The sequence below is a fragment of the Narcine bancroftii genome, chromosome 4 (genome assembly GCF_036971445.1).
Source record: "Narcine bancroftii isolate sNarBan1 chromosome 4, sNarBan1.hap1, whole genome shotgun sequence".
In the NCBI taxonomy this organism is placed as follows: Eukaryota; Metazoa; Chordata; class Chondrichthyes; order Torpediniformes; family Narcinidae; genus Narcine; species Narcine bancroftii.
In genome coordinates, this window is record NC_091472.1 from 127,992,135 (window position 1) to 128,012,799 (window position 20,665).

At 40.3% G+C, this 20,665-nt stretch overlaps 1 protein-coding gene across 9 annotated transcripts in view; it reads right to left on the reverse strand.

Moving 5' to 3' along the window:
- LOC138761137 (probable E3 ubiquitin-protein ligase HECTD4) overlaps positions 1–20,665 on the reverse strand; it is a 322,279-nt gene that overhangs the window by 119,461 nt on the left and 182,153 nt on the right. For all 9 annotated transcript variants that reach the window (XM_069932802.1, XM_069932800.1, XM_069932806.1 and 6 more), the window contains exons 25-33: positions 19,611–19,853; positions 19,123–19,315; positions 18,557–18,661; positions 15,842–15,930; positions 12,888–13,063; positions 9,849–9,984; positions 5,009–5,150; positions 4,493–4,659; positions 1,827–1,973 (exon numbers count right to left, since the gene is read on the reverse strand). In XM_069932802.1, the coding sequence (XP_069788903.1) occupies positions 1,827–1,973; positions 4,493–4,659; positions 5,009–5,150; positions 9,849–9,984; positions 12,888–13,063; positions 15,842–15,930; positions 18,557–18,661; positions 19,123–19,315; positions 19,611–19,853 (1,398 nt within the window). The remainder of the gene's footprint in view (positions 1–1,826; positions 1,974–4,492; positions 4,660–5,008; positions 5,151–9,848; positions 9,985–12,887; positions 13,064–15,841; positions 15,931–18,556; positions 18,662–19,122; positions 19,316–19,610; positions 19,854–20,665) is intronic.

A 20,665-nucleotide genomic window follows, 5' to 3' on the forward strand; every position in this document is an offset into this window, starting at 1 on the left:
CACTATCACACCTAGGAAGCAGGAGGGTAGATGGATGACAGTACGGAGAGGGAAAGGGAACAGGCAGGCAGTGCAGGGTGCCCCTATGGGCACCCCCCTCAATAACAAGTATAGCATTTTGGAAACTGTTAGGGGGAGACCGATCATGGACAAGCCACAGAGATCATGTGTCTGGCATGGAGTCTAGACCTATGGCTAAGAAAGGAAGGGAGGAGAAGAGGTGAGCTACAGTGATAGGGGATTCTATAGTTGGGTGGACAGATAAAAGGTTCTGTAGAAGAGATCGAGTATCCCGGATGGCATGTTGCCTTCCTGGTGCCAGGGTCCGAGATTTCTCAGGTCGAGTTCATGGCATTCTCAGGAGGGAGAGTGAGCAACCAGCTGTTGTGATTCAAGTAGGGACCAATGACATGGGAAGGAAGGGTGAGGATGTCCTGCAAGGAGAGTTCAAAGATTAGATGCTGGGTTGAAGGACAGGATCTCCAGGGTTGTGATCACAGGATTGCTACCCATGCCACGTGCTAGTGAGGTTAGAAATAGTGAGGTTAGAAAGTGCAGCTTAACATGTGGCGAAAGACATGGTGTAAAAGGGAGGGCTTCAGCGTTCTGGAATATTGGGTTCTCATCCAGGGAAGGTGGGACTTGCTCTGACGGGACAGTTTGCATCTGAACTGGAGGGGGACTAATATCCTTGTGGGAATGTTTACCAGTGCTGCACCGATGTTCTGGGTTTCTGTTGCTTTAGAAATGATAAAATGGGGGGGGGGGGGGGTGTTGTGGAGAAATGAAAGGGAGAGGAGCGGCATTGCTCGTTGGGGAAAAATATCACAGCTGTGCTCAGGCAGGACACACCAGATGGCTTGTCTACTGAGGCTACATGGGTCTAGCTGAGGAACGGGAAAGGCATGACCACATTCATGGGGTTGCATTATAGTCAGCTAGAATTGGAGGAGCAAATCTGTAGAGATACCAAACAGCTGTAAGAAATACAAGGTTGTGATAGTAGGAGATTTTAACTTTCCACATATTGACTTGGACTCCCATACTGTAAAAGGACTGGATGGCTTGGAACTTGTGAAATGTATACAGGAAAGTTTTCTAAATCAATATGTAGAGATACTAACTAGAGAGAGTGCAATACTGAATCTCCTATTAGGAAACAAGACAGGACAGGCAGCAGTTGCAGGGGAACATTTTGGGTCCAGTTATCATAATGCCATAAGTTTCAAGTAATTACGGGGAAGGATTGGTCTGAGATTCTAAATTGAAGAAAGGGAGAAAAATTAAAAATGGATTTGAGTTCTTGTTTCAGTAAATAACACAATATTTTAGGATTGGAGATGAACTAAAACTAGAAGTTAGTGATAACTTTCCAGGACACAGGTGAAAAGCAAGTTAACTGGGAGAAAATGCAGTAGTAACACCTGATATATACATCAGCAAGCATTGGGTAAAGTAAAAAAAAAGGATGATCCAAAGTTTAGTAAAATTAGTCTCTTGGGACAAAAGATGGCATTCTGAATAATGGGAATTCAAAGAGATCTAGGGGAGATGGGAAATAAACTAGAGTGAGATACACTACTCATCACTTGCAAAGGCAGAGGAAGCTGAACAAATGATGTCAACCTCAGTGACAAAAAAGACTACAGTTATTTTCATATGATGGTGAGGAAAGAAAACTACTTAAAACTAACCTCAATCCCAAGTGAAAGTTTTTACTAGCCTGCATGACTCACACAGACAAATAAGCAAGACAATATCACCCATATCATTTGTTAGACCAGGACCCAAATTGTTGAAATGCCACAAGAATAATTTGTTCCCACCTGGTGTATGGTATAGTACAAAGGAGGCCAATACTGTTGGCACAAGCTATTGGATATCGAGCACAAAGGGAAACAACCGATGTCATGGTCTCGCCAAAGGCCTCCTGAACTTGTTCGACCATCCCACCACATGTCAGTTCTTCAATCCTGAGAGAAGAAAAGCACATATTTACCAATGGGAAACTGCTTTATTTGACTGTGGCCAAATATCTTTATTCTTCACATTAAGCTAAACGAGTCCAAATGAAATCATGTACATTAAACATCCTGCAACACCTATCAGATTGTACATAGACATAGGTAAACAATCTTGTGAAAAACCACACACACAATTCTGAAGAAACTCAGTGGGTTAGGCAGCATCCATGATAGATGCAAAAGATAGTCAACATTTCAGGCGAAAGCCCTTTAGCAGGAATGCTAAACTTCTAAAATCATGGCCCTCATATTTAATTCACTAAAATTGTATTGGAGCTGTACACAGCCCCACTGTCAAGCCTTTGAGTTTTAAATGCCCATTAGCTATCATATTTTCTTTCCATTACATTAGTCAATTTCCTTGGATTAATGTGTTTTTTATATATATATATATATATATATATATATATATATAAAAAAATAAAATAAAATACAAGTCATTTGTTATACACAGAATACAGCAGCAGCCAGCGAGGGGCCCAGCAGCAGAGGAACCCACACAGGCTGCGGGCTGGAGACTGGCTCATGGGAACCAGGTATCAGATTCGAGAGGGTGCGAAGGCAAGAAGGGATCCCAAAGGGTCTCGGGCGCTGGTTTCTTGATTATGTTAGAGACTTGGATCTGGAGGTTAGGTCGCCAGCGAATCAAGCAGAAGTCTGTGAGGCTGCAGGGGCACTACGGATAAATCCATAGGCACACAGTGACCTTGAAGGGATGCTCTTTTGCTTCTCTTTCTCTCATACTGAAAGGGGCACTGGGCAACACTAATGGTGACTCTGCCTTACGGCAAGCAAAAGTTAAAGTATATTACACATACAGGTACAAAATCCTTTATCTGGACATCTAAAATCTGGAAAGCTCTGGCAAGTGGGGAAGAGAGACGGCAGTGCGAGTCGAATGTGTGAGAGGCTGGCAGCGCGAGTTAGGCAGGCCGGCAGCACGACTGGAAGGGGGTGGGGATGGAAACGGCAGCACAATTCAGGTGGGCTTAAATCTGGCTTTCTGAAATCTGAAATTCGGAACACACTGTCCCCCAAGAGCTCCGGATAAAGGATTGTGTACCTGTATTTCATTTTTAATGAATTATGTGGCAATAAAAGGAATCTTGATATCAAAACCTTTAATATCATTCATGCTAACTGGACCAACTATGTTATCTTCATTAACTTCATCTGCTTAGCTTCATGTTAGTCACTGAACAAACTGCTAAATATCATGTGAATAATATTTTTGTACATGAATTTTCTAATAATTGTACAGCAATGTTAGAGTGACAGGCAGTCATTATTGTACCTATTCCTTTGTAGATTTTCTCCTACTTAAGAAAAACTTTAAAATTTAGTATTGTCTTGTTGCAATCTTACAAGAAATAGGTCAGTACTTGACCCATTGGGTTTATAAGCAACTTCTAGATTTCATTAATTAAAAAAGTTGAATATCATTAAAATATAGCATGGCAACAGACTCTTCCAGCCAACAAGCCCACACTGCACAAGTAAGCTTTGATACTTCTGTATGCAGTACTTTAGTATACAATGATAATTTTGGTTAAGAAATGCTCTAAAAGAAATCTAACACAATGGATAGGATTGGGAAATAAAAGAGAAATCTAATCACTTTATGCCCACCATGAACAATTATGGGACCACAATGTTGACAGCTAATTAGGAGATAACCCCTGCATTGAACAGTGGCTAAACAATGCCTGAAATTGACAAAGAGACAAAATGTGAAGTGAAAATGTGGAAATAATTAACTGTGATATTAAGGAAGCAACTTCAGTCCAAATCCCACTGACTCTAAATCAGCAAAGACAAATGGCATGAACGAAAAGATAAATCAACACTCGTGTACTAGGTTGCTCTTCTGCAGTTGGTGTTGAGCCCTTTGCTGGAATAGATAGAAAGATACAATTTCATTCCCTTGTGTACTACTGCCTTCCTTTGCAGTTGTAGAGTTTGCAGTTTGGGGATTGCAGTCAGAATATTCTAGGTGAGAAACTAATGTTTGTAGATGGTATGTGCTTCAGCCACTGTTTCAGCAACGGTACATGGGCAGCACAGTTCACATAGTGGTTCGTGCAATGCCATTATGGTGCCAGCAACCAGGGTTCAAATCTGGCGCTGTCTGCAAGGGGTTAGTTCATTCTCTCTGTGTCTGTATGGGTTTCCTCCCACACTTTAAAACATATAGGGGCTGTAGGTTAATTGAGGTATTTGGGCAACACAGGATTGTAGGCTGGAAGGGCCTGTTACTGAGCTGCATGTCTAAATTTAAAAAAAATTAAATTACCTCCCTCATAATAGGTAGAAAATATTTTTTGTTTTTGCAAAAGTGTAATATTTGTTAATTGCTTGGAATTCATAAAGGAAGAGGAAATATCAGTGTCTTGAGGGGTCCCTGAAGCCTACTTTGTCACCATAAGAATAAGCATTTTGTTCCCTCTTTCATATAGTGAAAACCTTACCGTGGTCCACCCTGAAGGACAGTGGTTACAGGGCCCACCAGGTGTGTGACACCACCAACACGGACTGCTGCTGTTAACAATTCACGCATATGTACAAGGGCTTGTTTCCTTGTGTTGCCTCGCCTCCATCTGGTCTGGGCAGCTAAAAGAAAACTGCTGCTTGATACCTGCACAAAAAAAAATCACAACTTCTGAAAACTATTTGGATAACTCTCAACAACAAAAAAATTATCACCAGCATTCGGCAAATTCTCTTGAATGCAAAGACATTGTATTATTTTAAATGTTAAGATTGCAGAAGTCAGTAGGTTTCATATTTAGAGTGAAAGTGAAAAATGAGGTCAACCTTCCATTAAATAACAAGAATTCAGAATTTCCAAAAATCGACCATATAATTATATTTAAATAGTACAGCCATATAAAGTTACCTAACTGTTCATCAACTAAATTGACATCTCAGAATTTTGTAATAAATTTGGAAATACACTATAGTTATTCAAAAAGATCAACACTTACAGCTTGGTCAGGATTGGTCCCAATGAAAGCGAAGAGCTGTCCAAGCAGAACACTATACGTGGGCTTGTCACGACTATCCTCAATAGTTAAGGACTGAAGTAGAGTGAAGGAACTGCTCCGATGGCTATTTCCATGGCGTCTCCTATGGGACAGACAAATTCTCAGACACCAATTGTCTATTAGTTAGTGGCTCTGATATAAAAGTAATGGACAACATGCTTCTATATCAAATGCCAAGCAAATGAACTAGTGAGGTCAGTAGCAAATAAGTGTGTGAAGTCCACAGAAGCCATATGGATGGAATTGAGGAATGGGAAAGGTGTGACCACACTGATAGGGTTGTATTATATATTGCCCAATAGTCAGAATTGGAGGAGCAAATCTGTAGAAAGATAGTAGACTGATGTAAGAAGCAGACCAGTCATGATAAAAGATTTTTAACTTTCCAAATATTCACTGGGACTCGCATACTGTGGTTTCTTGGAGTTTGTGAAATGTGTTCAGGAAAGTTTTCTAAATCAATATATAGAGGTACCAATGAGAGAGGATGCAGAACTTGATCTCCATAAAGGAACAAGACAGATCAGGTGACAGAGTATGTGAAGGCAAACATTTTGGATCTGGTGACCATAATGTCATTAGCTTCAAGCTAATATATGGCGAGCTCTCCACTGGCCACCGTGACAGAGGTGCACCAAAGAAAAGGTACAAGGACTGCCTAAAGAAATCTCTTGGTGCCTGCCACATTGACCACCGCCAGTGGGCTGATATCGCCTCAAACCGTGCATCTTGGCGCCTCACAGTTTGGCGGGCAGCAACCTCCTTTGAAGAAGACCGCAGAGCCCACCTCACTGACAAAAGGCAAAGGAGGAAAAACCCAACACCCAACCCCAACCAACCAATTTTCCCCTGCAGCCGCTGCAACCGTGTCTGCCTGTCCCGCATCGGACTTGTCAGCCACAAACGAGCCTGCAGCTGACGTGGACTTTTACCCCCTCCATAAATCTTCGTCCGCGAAGCCAAGCCAAAGAATTATGGATAAGGATAAGTCCGGTCCTTATGTTGGGATTATAAATTGGAGGAAGGCAAGTTTTGTGGAAATGAGAAAGGATCTAGAAAGAGTGGATTGGGATATGTTGATTTCTGGCAAAGGTGTGTTAATTAAGGCCTTCAAAGGTTGAAATTTTGAGAGTGCAGAGTTTTCATGTTAGGATTAAAGGCAAAGTTAACAGCATAGGGAACCCTGGTTTTCAAGGGATACTGGCAATCTGTTTAAGAAGAAGAGGGAGATGTACAGCAAGTATAGGCAACAAGGAACTAATGAGGCACTTGAAGAGTACAGAAAATGCAAGAAAATACTCAAGGAGGGAATCAGGAAGGCAAAAAGACATGAGGTTGCTTTGGCAGATAATGTGCAGGTTAACACAAAGGTTTTCTACAAGTATATTAAGAGTTAAAAGATAGTAAGGGACAAAATTGGTCCCCTGGAGGATCAGAGTGGTCAACTATGTGTGGAGCCTCACGTAATGGAGAATATGTCAAATAGTTTTTTTTGCATCAGTATTTACTCAGGAAACTGGCACAGAGCATAAGGAAGGAAAACAAACACAAGTGTCATGGAACATATGAAGATTAAGGAAAAGGAAGTGGTTGCTGCCTTACAGCGAATAAAGGTACATAAATCTCCTGGGCCGGATACGATATCCCTCGGACCTTGAGGGAGACTAGTGTAGAAATTGCAGGGGCCCTGGCAGATATATTCAAAATTTTCTTAGCCATGCGTGTTTTTCGAGGTGGTTATTCAGAAAGTAGATGTGGATGTCGTCTACATTGACTTAGGTAAAGCCTTTGACAAGGTCCCACATTGGCAATTAGTTCAGAAGGTTAATACACTAGGTATCCACGGAGAGGTTGTAAACCGGATTCAAAATTGGCAGTGTGGGAGAAAACAGATAGTAGTGGATGGTTGCTTCTCAGACTGGAGATATGCCTCATGGATCTATGTTGGGTCACTGTTGTTGGTCTCTATATCAATGTGGTAAATTGGATCAGCAGGTTTGCTGATTAAACAAAGATAAGAGGTGTTGTGGACAGTGAAGAAGATTTTCAAAGCTTGTAGAGGGATCTGGACCAACTGGGAGAATGGACCAAAAAATGGCAGATGGAGTTTAATGTGTTACAGAGTTCTGTGTTGTGTATTAGCCTATGTGTTGTGTGGTTTTATGTTAAAAAGTGACAGCTTGCCTTAGAGAGCTAAGGTGAAGATGGACAGCTGAGAGAGTGGGAGACGGACTGAGCATGTGCAGAAAATGAAAAAAAATTCTGGACGGATGATAAACCACCACTGGGGGAGCTGTGGAGTGGAAGAAGGCCCAGAGCATGAATCATGGTCTGGAGGACAACTTAGAATGTTGGGATTTCAAAAAAGGATGAACATTCCGAAGGCAGCCAGAAGGATCTGGACCAAGCCAGTTGTTCCCCTCTCTGCAAGCAACACAAGACAACTTCGAATTTTGTGCTCTTTCTCTCTCTCTCTCTCTCTCTCAAAGATCTTTTGGCTTCAGTTTACCAAACAAACTGAATTTTGTTTATGATCTTTGCTTCGGTTGAGATCGAAGTTTTGTGAGTCTTGTGTGTTTTGTGTCCAAGTTTTTCTGTGGGCTGGTTGGAAGTGTAGCTTAGACTTTGATTACGTATGTTATATTTAGGCTGGGGAATTTATTAGTTTTACACTGTTATAGAGATTTACATAGTAACCAGTGGGCATTGTTATAAAAGGGAGGAGATTTTGAATTAAAGTTTGAAGGTGAATTTTTTGTTAATAAAGTAATTGTTAATCTTTACCCCTGTGTGATGTGCCTTCTTTGTGGTTGCTGGTTTGATCTTGTAACAAATGCAGACAAGTGTGAGGTGATGCAATTTGGAAGGACAAACCAAGGCAGGACATACACAGTAAATGAGGAGTGCGGGGGAGGAAAGAGATCTGGGAATACAGATACAATGTTCCCTGAAAGTGGTGTTGCAGGAGGACAGTTTTGTAAATAAAGCTTTTGGCATTTAAGTCTTATAAATCAAATTAATGAGTATAGGAGTTGGGATGTTATGTTGAAGTGGTTTAAAGTCATTGATGAGGCCAAATTTGGAATATTGTATGCAGTTTTGCTCATCTTTAACTATGGAAGGATATCAATAAGATTGAAAGAGGGCAAAGAAGATTTATTAGAATGTTGCTGGGTCTTCAGGAACTGAGTTACAGGAAAAAATTAAACAGGTAGGACTTTATTCCTTGGAGTGAAGAAGAATGAGGGGAGATTTGATAGAGGTTCACAAGATTATGTTAGGAATAGACAGAGTGGATGTGTGCAGACTTTTTCCACAGATTGAGGGAGAGATAAATATGAGAGGTCATAGTTTTAAGCTGAAAGGGGAAAGGTTTAGGAGAACATTATGGGAAAGTTCTTCACTCAGAGAGTGGTGGGAGTATGTAATGGGCTGCCATCTGATGTGGTGAATGTGGGCTCAATCTTGAGTTTTAAGAATAGATTGGATAGATATATGGATGGGAGAGACCTGGAGGGTTATGGTATGGGAGGAGGTCAATGGGACTAGCAGAGTGGTGGTCACCAGACTAGATGGGCTGAATGGCCTGTTTTCTGTGCTGCAGCATTCTATGGTTCTATAACATTCATTCCATAAATGTGCCAGGCAATGACCATATCCAGCAACAGAGTTTGACCTCTTATCCTCGACTTCCATTGGCATCACCAGAACAAGGTTCCTTGACCCTGATGAATGATGTGCTAACCACAATCTCACACTCAATGTCACCAAAACTAAGGAGCTGATTGTGGACTTTAAGAAGGGAAAACCAGAGGTTATATGATCCGGTGGTCATTGGGGGAAATCAGAAACGGAGAGTGTGAGCAATTTTAAATTCTTGCAAGTCACTATTTTGGAGGTCCTTTCCTGGACTCAACACAAGAATGTCATCGTGAAGAAAGCACGTTGGCTCCTCTAATTTCTCAGGTGTTTGTGGAGGTTTGGTATGATATTTAAAACCTTGACAAACTTCTACAAATGTGGAGTCAAAAGTGCGCTGATCAGCTGCATCACGGCCCAGTACGTCATAGGCAAAACTCTCCCCATCATCGAGAAACTCTACATGGAATGCTGCTGTCAGAGAGCAGCAGCAATCATCAAGGATCCACACCACCCAGGGTATACTTTGTTCTCCCTGCAGCTATCAGAAAAGAGGTATAGGTGCCACAAGACTCCAGGTTCAAGATAACTGCTACCACTCCATTATTAGACTTCTAAACAATAAACTCAGTGACTCATACAAGATCTCTTACTTTGCACAGTTTTAAATTATTGAATATTTATTTTCTGTATTGCCTAGATTGTTTATATTTCTATCTTTGTTTACAATTTCTCTCTTTGTCTTTGCATCTTTTCTTGAGTACAGTTTTTGCACGGTAGATAAATAGAAATTCTGCCTGGCCCACAATAAAAAGAATTTCAGGGTTGTTTGTGATGTCATTTATGTACTGGGATTATAAATGTGAACTTTGAACATGACTGTAACTTCATTGCTGATTCCAAATCCTGTAACTTCCTAGCATTGTATGTAAATTTTGCCCAGAAAGACAAAAGCAGTTTCAAAGACATTCACCTTCACCAAAGGCAACTCAGATGGGCAACACAAGCTGGCCTTGTCAGTGCCACTCAATTCGCAAAAAAAAATCTGATCAGAAATCATTTGAGAAAATAAACACAGCAACCATACTGAGAGTTATGATCAATATTACAATGACTTATTTAAATTCACTTAATTCTTTACCTCTGATTGGCTCGAGTGAATTCTAAATCTTCATTTGCAATCATTTCCAGGTCAGAGGGTGCTGACATACTGCGCAGGAAGACAGGCTGGCGAACTGTTTGAGAAATCACCTTGGTTTCAGAAGATGATTTGCATGCTGATAAAAAGAAGCATGAATGTCAGAAAGAGAAAGGGAAAATTTTTGCATAAAAAATGTGATTTATGCATTTTGCATTGATCCATTTCATACTTTATTTCTAAGCTTCATGCACAGGTCACTCACTGCTAACATTTTGAACAACCAAGATCTACGTGTATTTGGAAAGGCAAAGACTCAGGGAAGTATTGAACTGCACATTTCACAAACATTTCTATGACTGATTCCACCTGCATTGAATTCGCCCATCGTTATTGAATGAAGATCTACCGGGACCAATGCCTGAAGAGGGCGCACAAAATCAGTGAACCGGTGCGGACTCGAAAGGCCAACATGGCCTGCTTCCGCTCCGTAAATGGTTATATGGATCATCAACGTGACTTGGTGTGTGTAGGATATCACATTTCACAAACTTCATTAAACCTCTTCTTTAATGACCAAGAAGAGTGACAACAACAGAGTCCTAAACTGTCTTCACAGACTTTAGCAAAGTCTTTGACAAGATACTAGTTGGCTGATCTGGAGGGTTAGATCACATGGGATCCAGGGTGAGCTAGCCAACTGGATACAAAAAAATGGCCTGGTGGTAGGAGTAATGGTGGGTTGGTTTTTTTTTTGCATTGGAGGGGTGAGCTCATTTCTCCTTTTCAGCCCCATTCTAATTCAGCATCAGAACCTGGGCTGCACCAGAGACTTACTTGGATCCTTGTTCTGCCACACTGGCAAATTTGAAATCCAGTTCTCCTCAAGTTCCCTCTCTTACTGCTTTTACATTAGCACCATAGGCAATAACATTTCTTTCTCTTCTCCCAAAATGGAATATTTTAGCAGATCTATTTTGAATATCATCTTATCCAAACCCTCACCAGGGACAGCTTCACCTTATACACTCATTTCCTTGAATTCGCTATCTATTTCACTGAGCATTAGCTGTTGACCCTGGACCAAGATGAAGGAGATGATCCTTATTTGTATAAATAAATACTTGTCCTGCATATGTATTGTCTGCCTGTAGGTATGTATGTTGTCTGGTTGTATGTCTGCTTGTTTTGTACCAAGGACCAGAGAACACTATTTCATCAGGTTGTACTTGTACAATCAACTTGACTTACCAACAACATTTTCTGCTTTATCTGTGGAAGAGCTTTCAATACCACATTTACCTCATATAACTTCAGAACATACAAAATTAGACTTAAACGTAGACTTCCTTGAACCTTAGGAACTGTATTAAGCTCCTAGCTATTCTGACTCTACCTGATCCCATGCCACTAACTGTAACAACACTATTATTTCTCTCTATTTTTCCCACCATCCATCTGTCCTGACAATGCCACAATTCTTCACTCAACTGAGGATTCCATTCCACTGTTGACAGGGCTCAAACACCACCTCTATTCAGTTTCAACACTTCATTCTCCTAGAACTACAACAAAACGGCAGCGCGACTGTTGGTGCAGGCCCGGGGAGAGGAGACAAAGTGCTCCCTCGCAGGGTGCAACCACCAATCCCATTGTGCACTGCTTCATAGAGGCTATAAATGGCCTGTCAAAGAAGACGACGATGTTTTTAAATAAAACCTGTGACCGCTGGGTCTGGGTCCAAGATAGTGGTGCTTATGCACCGCAGAGGTCATGAGGGGTTGCAGACTCCAGGGGACAGCCGACTGGCGCAGGACACCAGTAATGAGAACACAACCCTGTTGAGAAGGAGAAGCAGAAGAGATGATCCTAAGGACTAGTGACTTGCAGGTTAGGAACTCACACAGGCTGCAGACTGCTATTGACTGGCTCATGGTTACCAGGTATCAGAGATGGGATTTGAGAGGGTACTGAAGGGAAGAAGAGCCTTAGGTGCTAAAGGCTTCCTGATTGTGTCGGGAGGTTTGGATCTGGAGCTCGGGTTGCCGATGGATCGAACAGAGTAGCTGCAAAGGCTGCGAGAGTGCTGGAGGTGAATCCAGACACTCAGTTACTCTGAAGGGACTCTCTTGTTTTTCTTTCCATCATACTGTAAGGGGCACTGTGTGACATCAATGGTGTCTCTGTCTGCTTTATGCCAGACAGAAGGCAATTTTGTGCAATATTATGTTCTGTACAACTACATGAGAATAAAGGAATCTTGAATTCTTCTGTCCTCACTTTCTGCCACATCTATCTCTATTGTCAACAGTTCAGTGCTCGCAACTTATGATGCCCTTAGCGAACACATTATGTCAGCATTCTGCATTGACCTTTCCCAAAGCAAGTTGCTCACTTTTTTAAAAATCATCTCCAAACTCAGCTGCACTTCTCTTCTCATCATCTTGTGCAAGACATGATATGCAGCATCTTTTATCTCCTCTCTTCTCATTCTCCACACACAATCACCTAAATTTTGGGAGCAATCACTATTGGTAACGATTCTGCTTTTGCCATTAATGCCTGATTGTTTTGGAGGTTTGGATCTGGAGCTTGGGTTACTGATGGTTTGAAATGGAGTCTGTACAGCTGCAGAGGCTGAAGGAAGCACTGGAGGCAAATCCACAGACACTCATCATCTCGGAAGGGACTCATTTTTGTTTCTTTTTCACTTATTGTTAGGGGCACCGGAAATGCCCATGGCAAATCTTTGTATGCCTTACGGCATAGAAAAGTTGGTTTAACGATTTATATTTCATTTTTTAATGCATGACAACAAAACCTTCTCTAAGCCCACTCTCACTGATTGTCCCATTATGTATCCTTTTGATTCCATGTCAGTAATTTTGTCAAATTATCTCTTCTCGGCCCCTTTTTTTAAAACACAAAAACCCTAATTTTGTCCTTGGATAAAATATCTCATCCAGTTCTGACCATAAATAATGTCTCCCCTGCACATGCTGTACTGTTTACTTACAGCATTTTCTGCTTTTATTTCAGTACCTGGTGTGTCGGCTGGTGTTCCTGAAATACTCCTCGTCAGACCTGATTGTGCTGCTATTGTAACGTGCAACAGAAGCTCAGTTCGATTCATCAAGCTCTTAACCAAAGATTTTGTTTTTGATAAAGAATGTGAAGACCTCGGTGCCAAAGAATTCACCTCCTGACCAAATTTCTCTCTGCACAAAAACAAATTTTTAAGTTTATTACAGAGCAGATAAAAAATAATTAGTAATTATATTCTGATTAATAATATATAATCTGATTAATTATAGGTCCTCCACCAGCCTCTCAGGAATGATCGTATTAAACACCGAGCTGAAGTTGATGTTCAGCAGCTTGGCTTATGAGGCATTGTTCTCCAGGTGGGTCAGGACAGAATGAAGGGAAAAGGCCATAGCATTATCTGCAGAATAGTTTCTTCTATAGGCAAATTGAAATGGGCAGTGTCTCTGGGAGATGTGCTTTGATGTGTTCTATCACCAGATGCTCTAAGCATTTCATAATGGTGGAGGTCAGGCCACAAGGCGGTAGTCATTGAGGCCTGTCATTGTCTCTCTCTTGGGTACAGGGATGATGATGGCAGTCTTGAATCCGTGGGAACGATAGACAACTGCAGTGAGGTGTTGAAGATTTCTGTGAAGATCTCCGTCAATTGGTCCTTCAGTACCCAGACCAGGTAGGTTGTCTGGTTCCACGGCCTTGTGTGGGTTCACCTAGGATGGGTTCTCCTCACCTCGGCTGCAGCTATACATGGGGCCCAGCTGTTCATCGGGGGACATGAAGCTTTCTTCAGCATCAATGCGTTATTCTCATCAAACCATGCATAGATGATGTTCAGTCTGCCTGAGGGAGGCATCATTGTCTTTAACTCACAAGGGTGAATTGCGATCGGTTATATTATTGATCCCTTGCCATGTGTGCCTCACGTCATCAGTTTCACACAGCTGCCTGTGGATCTTGTGTGTACCTCTGCTAGTTCTTCATGATTACAAGGCTGATCTTAGTGCCATCCTGTCCCCTGTACTGAAAGCAACATCAAGAGCTCTGAGAAGTACCTGGACATCTGCATCAAACAATGGTTTCTGGTTAGCCCTGGTTGTGAAATATTTGATCTCAGTGACATCCTCAATGCATTTGCTGATGTACCCATTGAGATTATGTACCCTTTGATGTTTATATTACTGTTGTAGGTTGCTGCCTCCCTGAAAAAGCTCCAGTCTGTGGTCTCAAAGTTTTGTAGTGCTGCTGTGGCCCCCTCCAACCACATCTTGATCCTCTAAACTGACTCATTTCTTTTGCCAGCAGTTTGTATGCAAAGGTTAGCAGGATGATATGTGATCCAAGTAACCAAGATGGGGACGAGGTGCAGCCTTGTAGGCACCAGGAATATTGGTGTACATCCGATCCAGGGTGTTCTTTCCTCTGGTGGCAAAGTTGACATGTTGAAACTGTGGTTTGACAGTTTTCAGGTTGGTGTGATTGAAGTCGCCAGCATTGTTGTGGTGGGATGTCTGGGCTTCGCAAATGGCATTGTAAAGCTCCTTCATGGTTTCACCTTCATTAACTGAAGGTGGAATGTAGACTACAACAATCAGCAAGGCCCAGAATTCCTGGTCAGGTAGAAGGTCTGCCTTTCCCCATTAAGTACTCTATCTCTACTGAGCAAAAGGACATAACAGTGTAGTGGGACATTACAGTTATACCTCAAGGTATAATGTAGTTATAGCTCAAGGTTAAAGAAAGAAGACTCTCACATGAAGGGAGTGTAATCGACACTGACTTTAGTGGGCTGCAGCTCTGCCTTTTATGGCTTGAAAGGGGTTGGCTGCCAATTAGCTGTCCCAGATCTGTGAGCTAGAATTGGATCCCCTACGATCTGCTGGTGGTGATTGGTTGATTTGACTGCTATAACTGTGGCCCATGGGAGTGGGTCTCTCATCCTGAATGCTTTTTGCTTGATCACCGCGGTCGACAGCCGTTTCCTGTATCGGCCCGCAGAGTGAGCAGTGGTTGCCTTAACAGAATCATTTGTGCATCAGTTTTCGCTTAGGTAAATGCACAGCTGCTCTCCTTAAGCACCAGCATCTATGTCTGCCATGAAGGAGTTAATGCCTTCCAGATTCATGGCTGAGTCTAGAATAGTGTCCTGGAACCATGTTTCTGTAATCACCAGAGGTCAGCAGGCCTGCAGTTCTCTCTGGTTCAGATGCAACCTCAAGTAGTCTACTTTTGTCTCCAGCCATCTTACATTTAAAAGTAAGATTATCGGGAGCATGAATCTGAAAGGGTTAACTTTCAGTCTAACCCCGAGGCTGGGCCATTCTCCATACTTCTGCCTTCTCCAGCAGCGCTTCCAACGTCTCCAATGCGTGTCCCACAACTTGCTCTGTAGTTCGCTGCAGTCTGAGTTCCCTGCCTCAGTAAGTTAAGACCACTCAAAATCATACCAATCTAATCTGATAATTTCAATGTCCGGTTCGCATTTCTTATTTTGACAAGTGTTTCCCAATTTTTGACAGTACATAGTGAGTTGGGGATTTCACTGTTGTGAGGAGCCAAAGTGGCTGCTGCAGCCTTGTGTGCCACCATACATTTTTACTTGAAATGAAACAACCCCTTTTCCAAAAATATTTTTAAAATTTAGCTACATGAAAACTAAACCAACACAATTCTAATTGGGAAATATACTTGAACTATAAGTGCAGATAATATCATCTGTGATGCTTTCAGTGCAAATATATTCTTTTCCTTTCTAGTTCTCTCAACTCATTTCGACAAGTTGGCAATGCCTATTAATTTTGTAGTTCCAGGGTTCTGGCAAACAATCAACATCTTATTTGGCTGATGATTATTTATGCAAGAATTCATCAAGTCACCCTTGCTGAGCTGTTCTACTGTGAAAGATATTCCACCCCTTCTAATTCCCATATTCACAAGCAGAACTAACATCTTACCTTAACAAGAGTACCACATTCTCCAAATCATTACACTCAAATGGCATCTCTTTCAGGGAGCAGAGCAGTTCTAATTCTTTCATTTTACTCTGAAGAAAAATAACACTATTAATTTTTAACCAATGTGATTGACTGCTAGTATCTTCCACAAGATTATTGGTTCCATAAGTTCATCATCAACAACACTAATTACATGATTTTCACTTTCATCTCTCTCTGGGACTGGATTACAAAACATAAATTGATACAAGATACAAACTGAAGAAATCTACATCAAAATTCTCATCTCTCTAATTGTATGTTAGACACAGGAACAGAGATGAATATGAATTTAATGGTGTGATGAAATTGTATTATTATTAATATTTAGGTTAAATTATATATAGTTCTTTGAGAGACTGTGGGTAGACAGGGAAAGACAAATACATACACAGAAACCATTTTGAAAGATGAAGTATCTGCTAATTCATTGTTCAGTTGAAGATGTATAGACAACCATAAAAGTCAGAAATGATTCTACATTGAAACCAAAGACAATGGTGTTTGCTGAGAGAGGCATCTGTTCAAACAAGCAGGCTTATGCTTCAATGACCTGAGTAGGCAGAATGGAGAAATGTGCCTTGACTTCAAGTGGTATGGAGAAAATGAAACTTTAAACAGAAGCCAGCAGTGGTCATGTCATGTGATTATGATGGCAGAAAGGCATCTTTAATTTTAATATTACAGCAGTGTGACAGATTATGTTATATTTTATATTGTACATGGATATGTTTTAAAGCAGATAAATTGTGGGGGTTTTAGTTAGGTCAAACACAGATACAAACACTTCAAAACAGAACTCATTTAAGAGGAGAGAGCTCTGCTCAAGCCAGACAGTCCAGGCACCAAGTGCCTTTGAAAAAACTTTGAAGAATGCTTATAAGGACTTCACAAGTAGGTGTTAATTGGACATGCTGTGGAGTAATGATTATTGTTTTGGAAAGCAACAGATGAACGAACTCGAAAGATTAGGTCCGGTGCCACAGTCTGTCTGAATGCAGTTTGCTGTTCTAAGAGGGTCATGTGGTTTTGTCAGCGCAGAGAAAGTCAAACAGGCTTTTCTCTGAGAAAAAGAGAGAGGAGAATTCAGTTCTATATTACAACACCAGCAGCTGGAACTGGAACATGACAAGCTGGCAAGTTTGTGGAAAAAAAAACCATTAAAAAAAACCATTTGAAGACAGGTTGTGAGTTCTTAATTCAGTCTGATCAAAGCCCTTGTGGTTCATACAAGAGGATGTTTCACTTGAAATAATGGAAACAGAAAATAAACTCTGTGGTGACCTGAAAGAAAGAGGTTATCATCTGGAAAACCCTGATGGGGCAAGTTTCTTCGGCAAGACACTGAAGTGGCTGAATGGAAGGAATCAGTTTGTGGGCAACGAGCATCAAATCTCTCTCTGAAAACCAACAAGAACCTTCCTGAGTGGTAACCATTTACCTTTCAAGCATTAAAGCCTAGTGAAAATTTATAAATGTTTAATTCTGTGCACAGCATAAGAATTGCCTGATAGCAGTGAACTTGGAAGAGTGAGAAGTGAGATTGGATTGTGAATCAAATAACTTTTCTGAACTTATACACACATTACATATACGTGCACTTAGAAATAGAAGGGGGTTAAGTTAATAGTACTAAGTTAAAGTTTGATGCTGTTTTAACATTTAAAGGATAATTAAAAGCAACTTTTGTTTACATAACCATTTATCTTGGTGAATTTCTATTGCTACTGGGTTTTGTGGTCCTCTGGGCCCATAACACCAGTTTCACTTGAAATCATAAATGCAGTAGCCTTCAGTGAGAGGGGTTCTGTTGTATTGTGTTCTCCTTGCCATGGAGGCACATAGAATCAGCGGTTTTGAAGAAAAAGAGCCACTTCACTGTCTCTTTGTCAAAAGAGGGCAGTTCTATAATATCCATTTTTAAATGGTCACTTCATGTAATCCTTGCCTGGGTTTGTGAACTCATGTAAAATACAAGTTTTGTAACCTCCATCTTTCACATGACAAAACATTTCTCTGAAAACAACTCAACGAGAAGTTGTGAGTTTTGAGAAGTCTGATGACCTGGTGTCACACCTACTTCATAATTTTGAACAACAGTAAAGATTTTGAGTTTCAACACTAAAGATTTTTGAGATTGAACTTTAAAAAAGGACTTTTCACAACTTGCCAAAACTGTAATGGTTTGGGACCTGCCACCCACACACACACTTTTGTCAAAAACAATTAAGCTGCTAGCACACTATTTGCTTATATAATGAGCTGCTGTGTTATCTTTGAACAAGTAACAATGACATTTTATAAAACAATAAATTTTGAGGGCAGCATAAACACAGGACACAATGGAGTTCACAATATGCTAAGAAACTACAGTTCATTGCTGTCAAACAATAAATCAGATATCCATTAAAATTCATGGATCCAAATCTAAAAATTTTGACAAGTTAGCACATCTCCCAGAAATCAAGGTAGCACACAGACCTACCAGGACATTTTTCATCACCCACGCTGACATTCAAGATGAAAAACACAAACAATACCAAATGTGATTTGTTTTATGGTGTTTAATTTTTAAAAAAATGTTTTAAATTCTTATATCAAATTAAAGCCCAAACCTAAAAGGGTATTGGGTCACAAGCAATAGTTATTTCCCTCTTTTTATATTCAAATACTAACCTCATTGAAGTGATAATCATGGAAGAATGGCATATTGTTTTCTACTTTTCCTTGCTGGATATCTTCTATCTCATTTTGCCATTTCTGCTCAAGCTCTGCTACACTCTATAAAACAATGACAGTAATATTGAAATCTCTATCTGAAACAAGAAAATATCTGGTTACAGGAGGGGGAGTGAGAAGTTTTCTCTTGTCGAAACAAGGCTGTTCAACTGCAGCTAGGTTACTAAGGTGAGGCCCAATGAATAAACTCAATTTATCATCTGTATAGTGGAAATAGATCAAAAGGTCATTCAAAAGGTAAATTACCACTGAAAAAAGTCACAAAGGAAAAGGCGTTAATAAATTGCTAATTGATGGACCATCATCTAGACAACATTCTTGTTACAAATGTTGTCATTAAGAGTTCAGATTTAGGAAAGAATGAGGGAATAAATCAAGACTCCCACTGACAAATCTCCACTGTCAGATTCTCCACTACATTCTCCATCTCAAAACTAGAAGTGCCTTCATTCTAAGACAATCCTAAGCAAACATACAAAGTTCTTTTCAGTTCCCAACAATACCTGAAGCTGTCTCTCCATCGCATTAAGTTTTTTGAATGTTTCCCCCATTATTTTACACAAAAGGTCATATTCCTCTAAGTGCTCTTCTCGATATTGGAAATTAATCAGAGACTGCAATGCATCAATCAGATTCAGATGCTTGATCACACATGACACCACCATTTCTTCCATCACATCAGGCTGAATCACTTCTCTGTAATCACAAAGGTTAAATCGGCATTAGGGAATGAGTAAATTGCCCTCACTTTAAAATAAAGTATCTGAATAATTTTAAGATGAACAATTTAAATTCTAGCTATTCCATTAATAGTGTTTCAGGCCAAAAATAATTCAAACAATATTCTTACATAAGGAGATCTTATTTACAGTGTAATACACAGACCTGAAAGCACTTTTCCTTTCCCTAGAATAGTCAGCATATTTAACCAAATATTCAGCAACACAGTCATTGGAATTTGCAGCAAGTTATCAGGGAAAACCCCACTCACTTTATACTTGGCCTGAACTGAGGTCTTGCTCTGCCAGATATTTCCCGTAGTTTTCCCATTATTCCAGGAGGCAGACGTATTCTTGGCAAATCAAAGTAGTGTCCAGAGACTGGAGGAGGAGGTGCAAGTGCATCACAAGGATATGTGAACTCCCGGTCCTCTTCAATAGTTAGTGGCAGAGGAGAGGGACTTGGAGTCAAAGCAGGAGATAAGGCACCATTTGCTTCTACCTGCCATTGGCACCTGTTGGCAGTAAAAAGGGAAAGTTTCTGAAGTGTACTTAGACAGAAACTGCACAATTTTATTTGTAAAGTTGCAGATTCATCATTCTGAGTCATTGATGGGTTTCTGACTCCCCCCCCCAATGTACATGAATTATAAAAATAAATTACTTAGCCCATTTGGTTTGTGCCATCTCTTCAGAGGAGAGTTAGCACCAATCCCTCACTTTCCCCAGAATTACTTTCTCTCCTGTCTGATCAATTTTCCTTTGATAGCCGCAAATTATCTTTTCACTAGAGTTCCATATCTAGTTTGGAAAAAAAAATGCTTTCCCTTTTATCATCCTTGAATCTTTGCTTGTCTTTAAATCTATGTCCCCACTTCTCAAACCATTCACTGACAAGATTAAGATGGAATATTAGAGATAAATTAATCAATTGCAAAATTGAATCAAATCTCATCCAAACGTTCTCTTTTTTGAATATGTTATTTAATACACATACAAGACCAAATAATTGACAATATACCAAAATAATGTAATAGAATGTTAACAAATAAAAGTTGAAACTATATATGAAAAAAACTAAAATCTAAAAACTGTAAAAAAAACTACCTACAACAAATAAAAACTAAAACCCCTATTAACCCACCCTCCCTAATCCCAAAACTAAAATACATAACATTTCATTATAAAACAATTACAATTCATTAATTTGGATTGCATGAGTTGACACTCAGAGAACTCAAAGACATCATAAAATTATTATTCCTTCAGGGAAAACTTCACTGATCAGGAAAAATAAAGAAAAAATTTATAACTTTAATTTCATTAT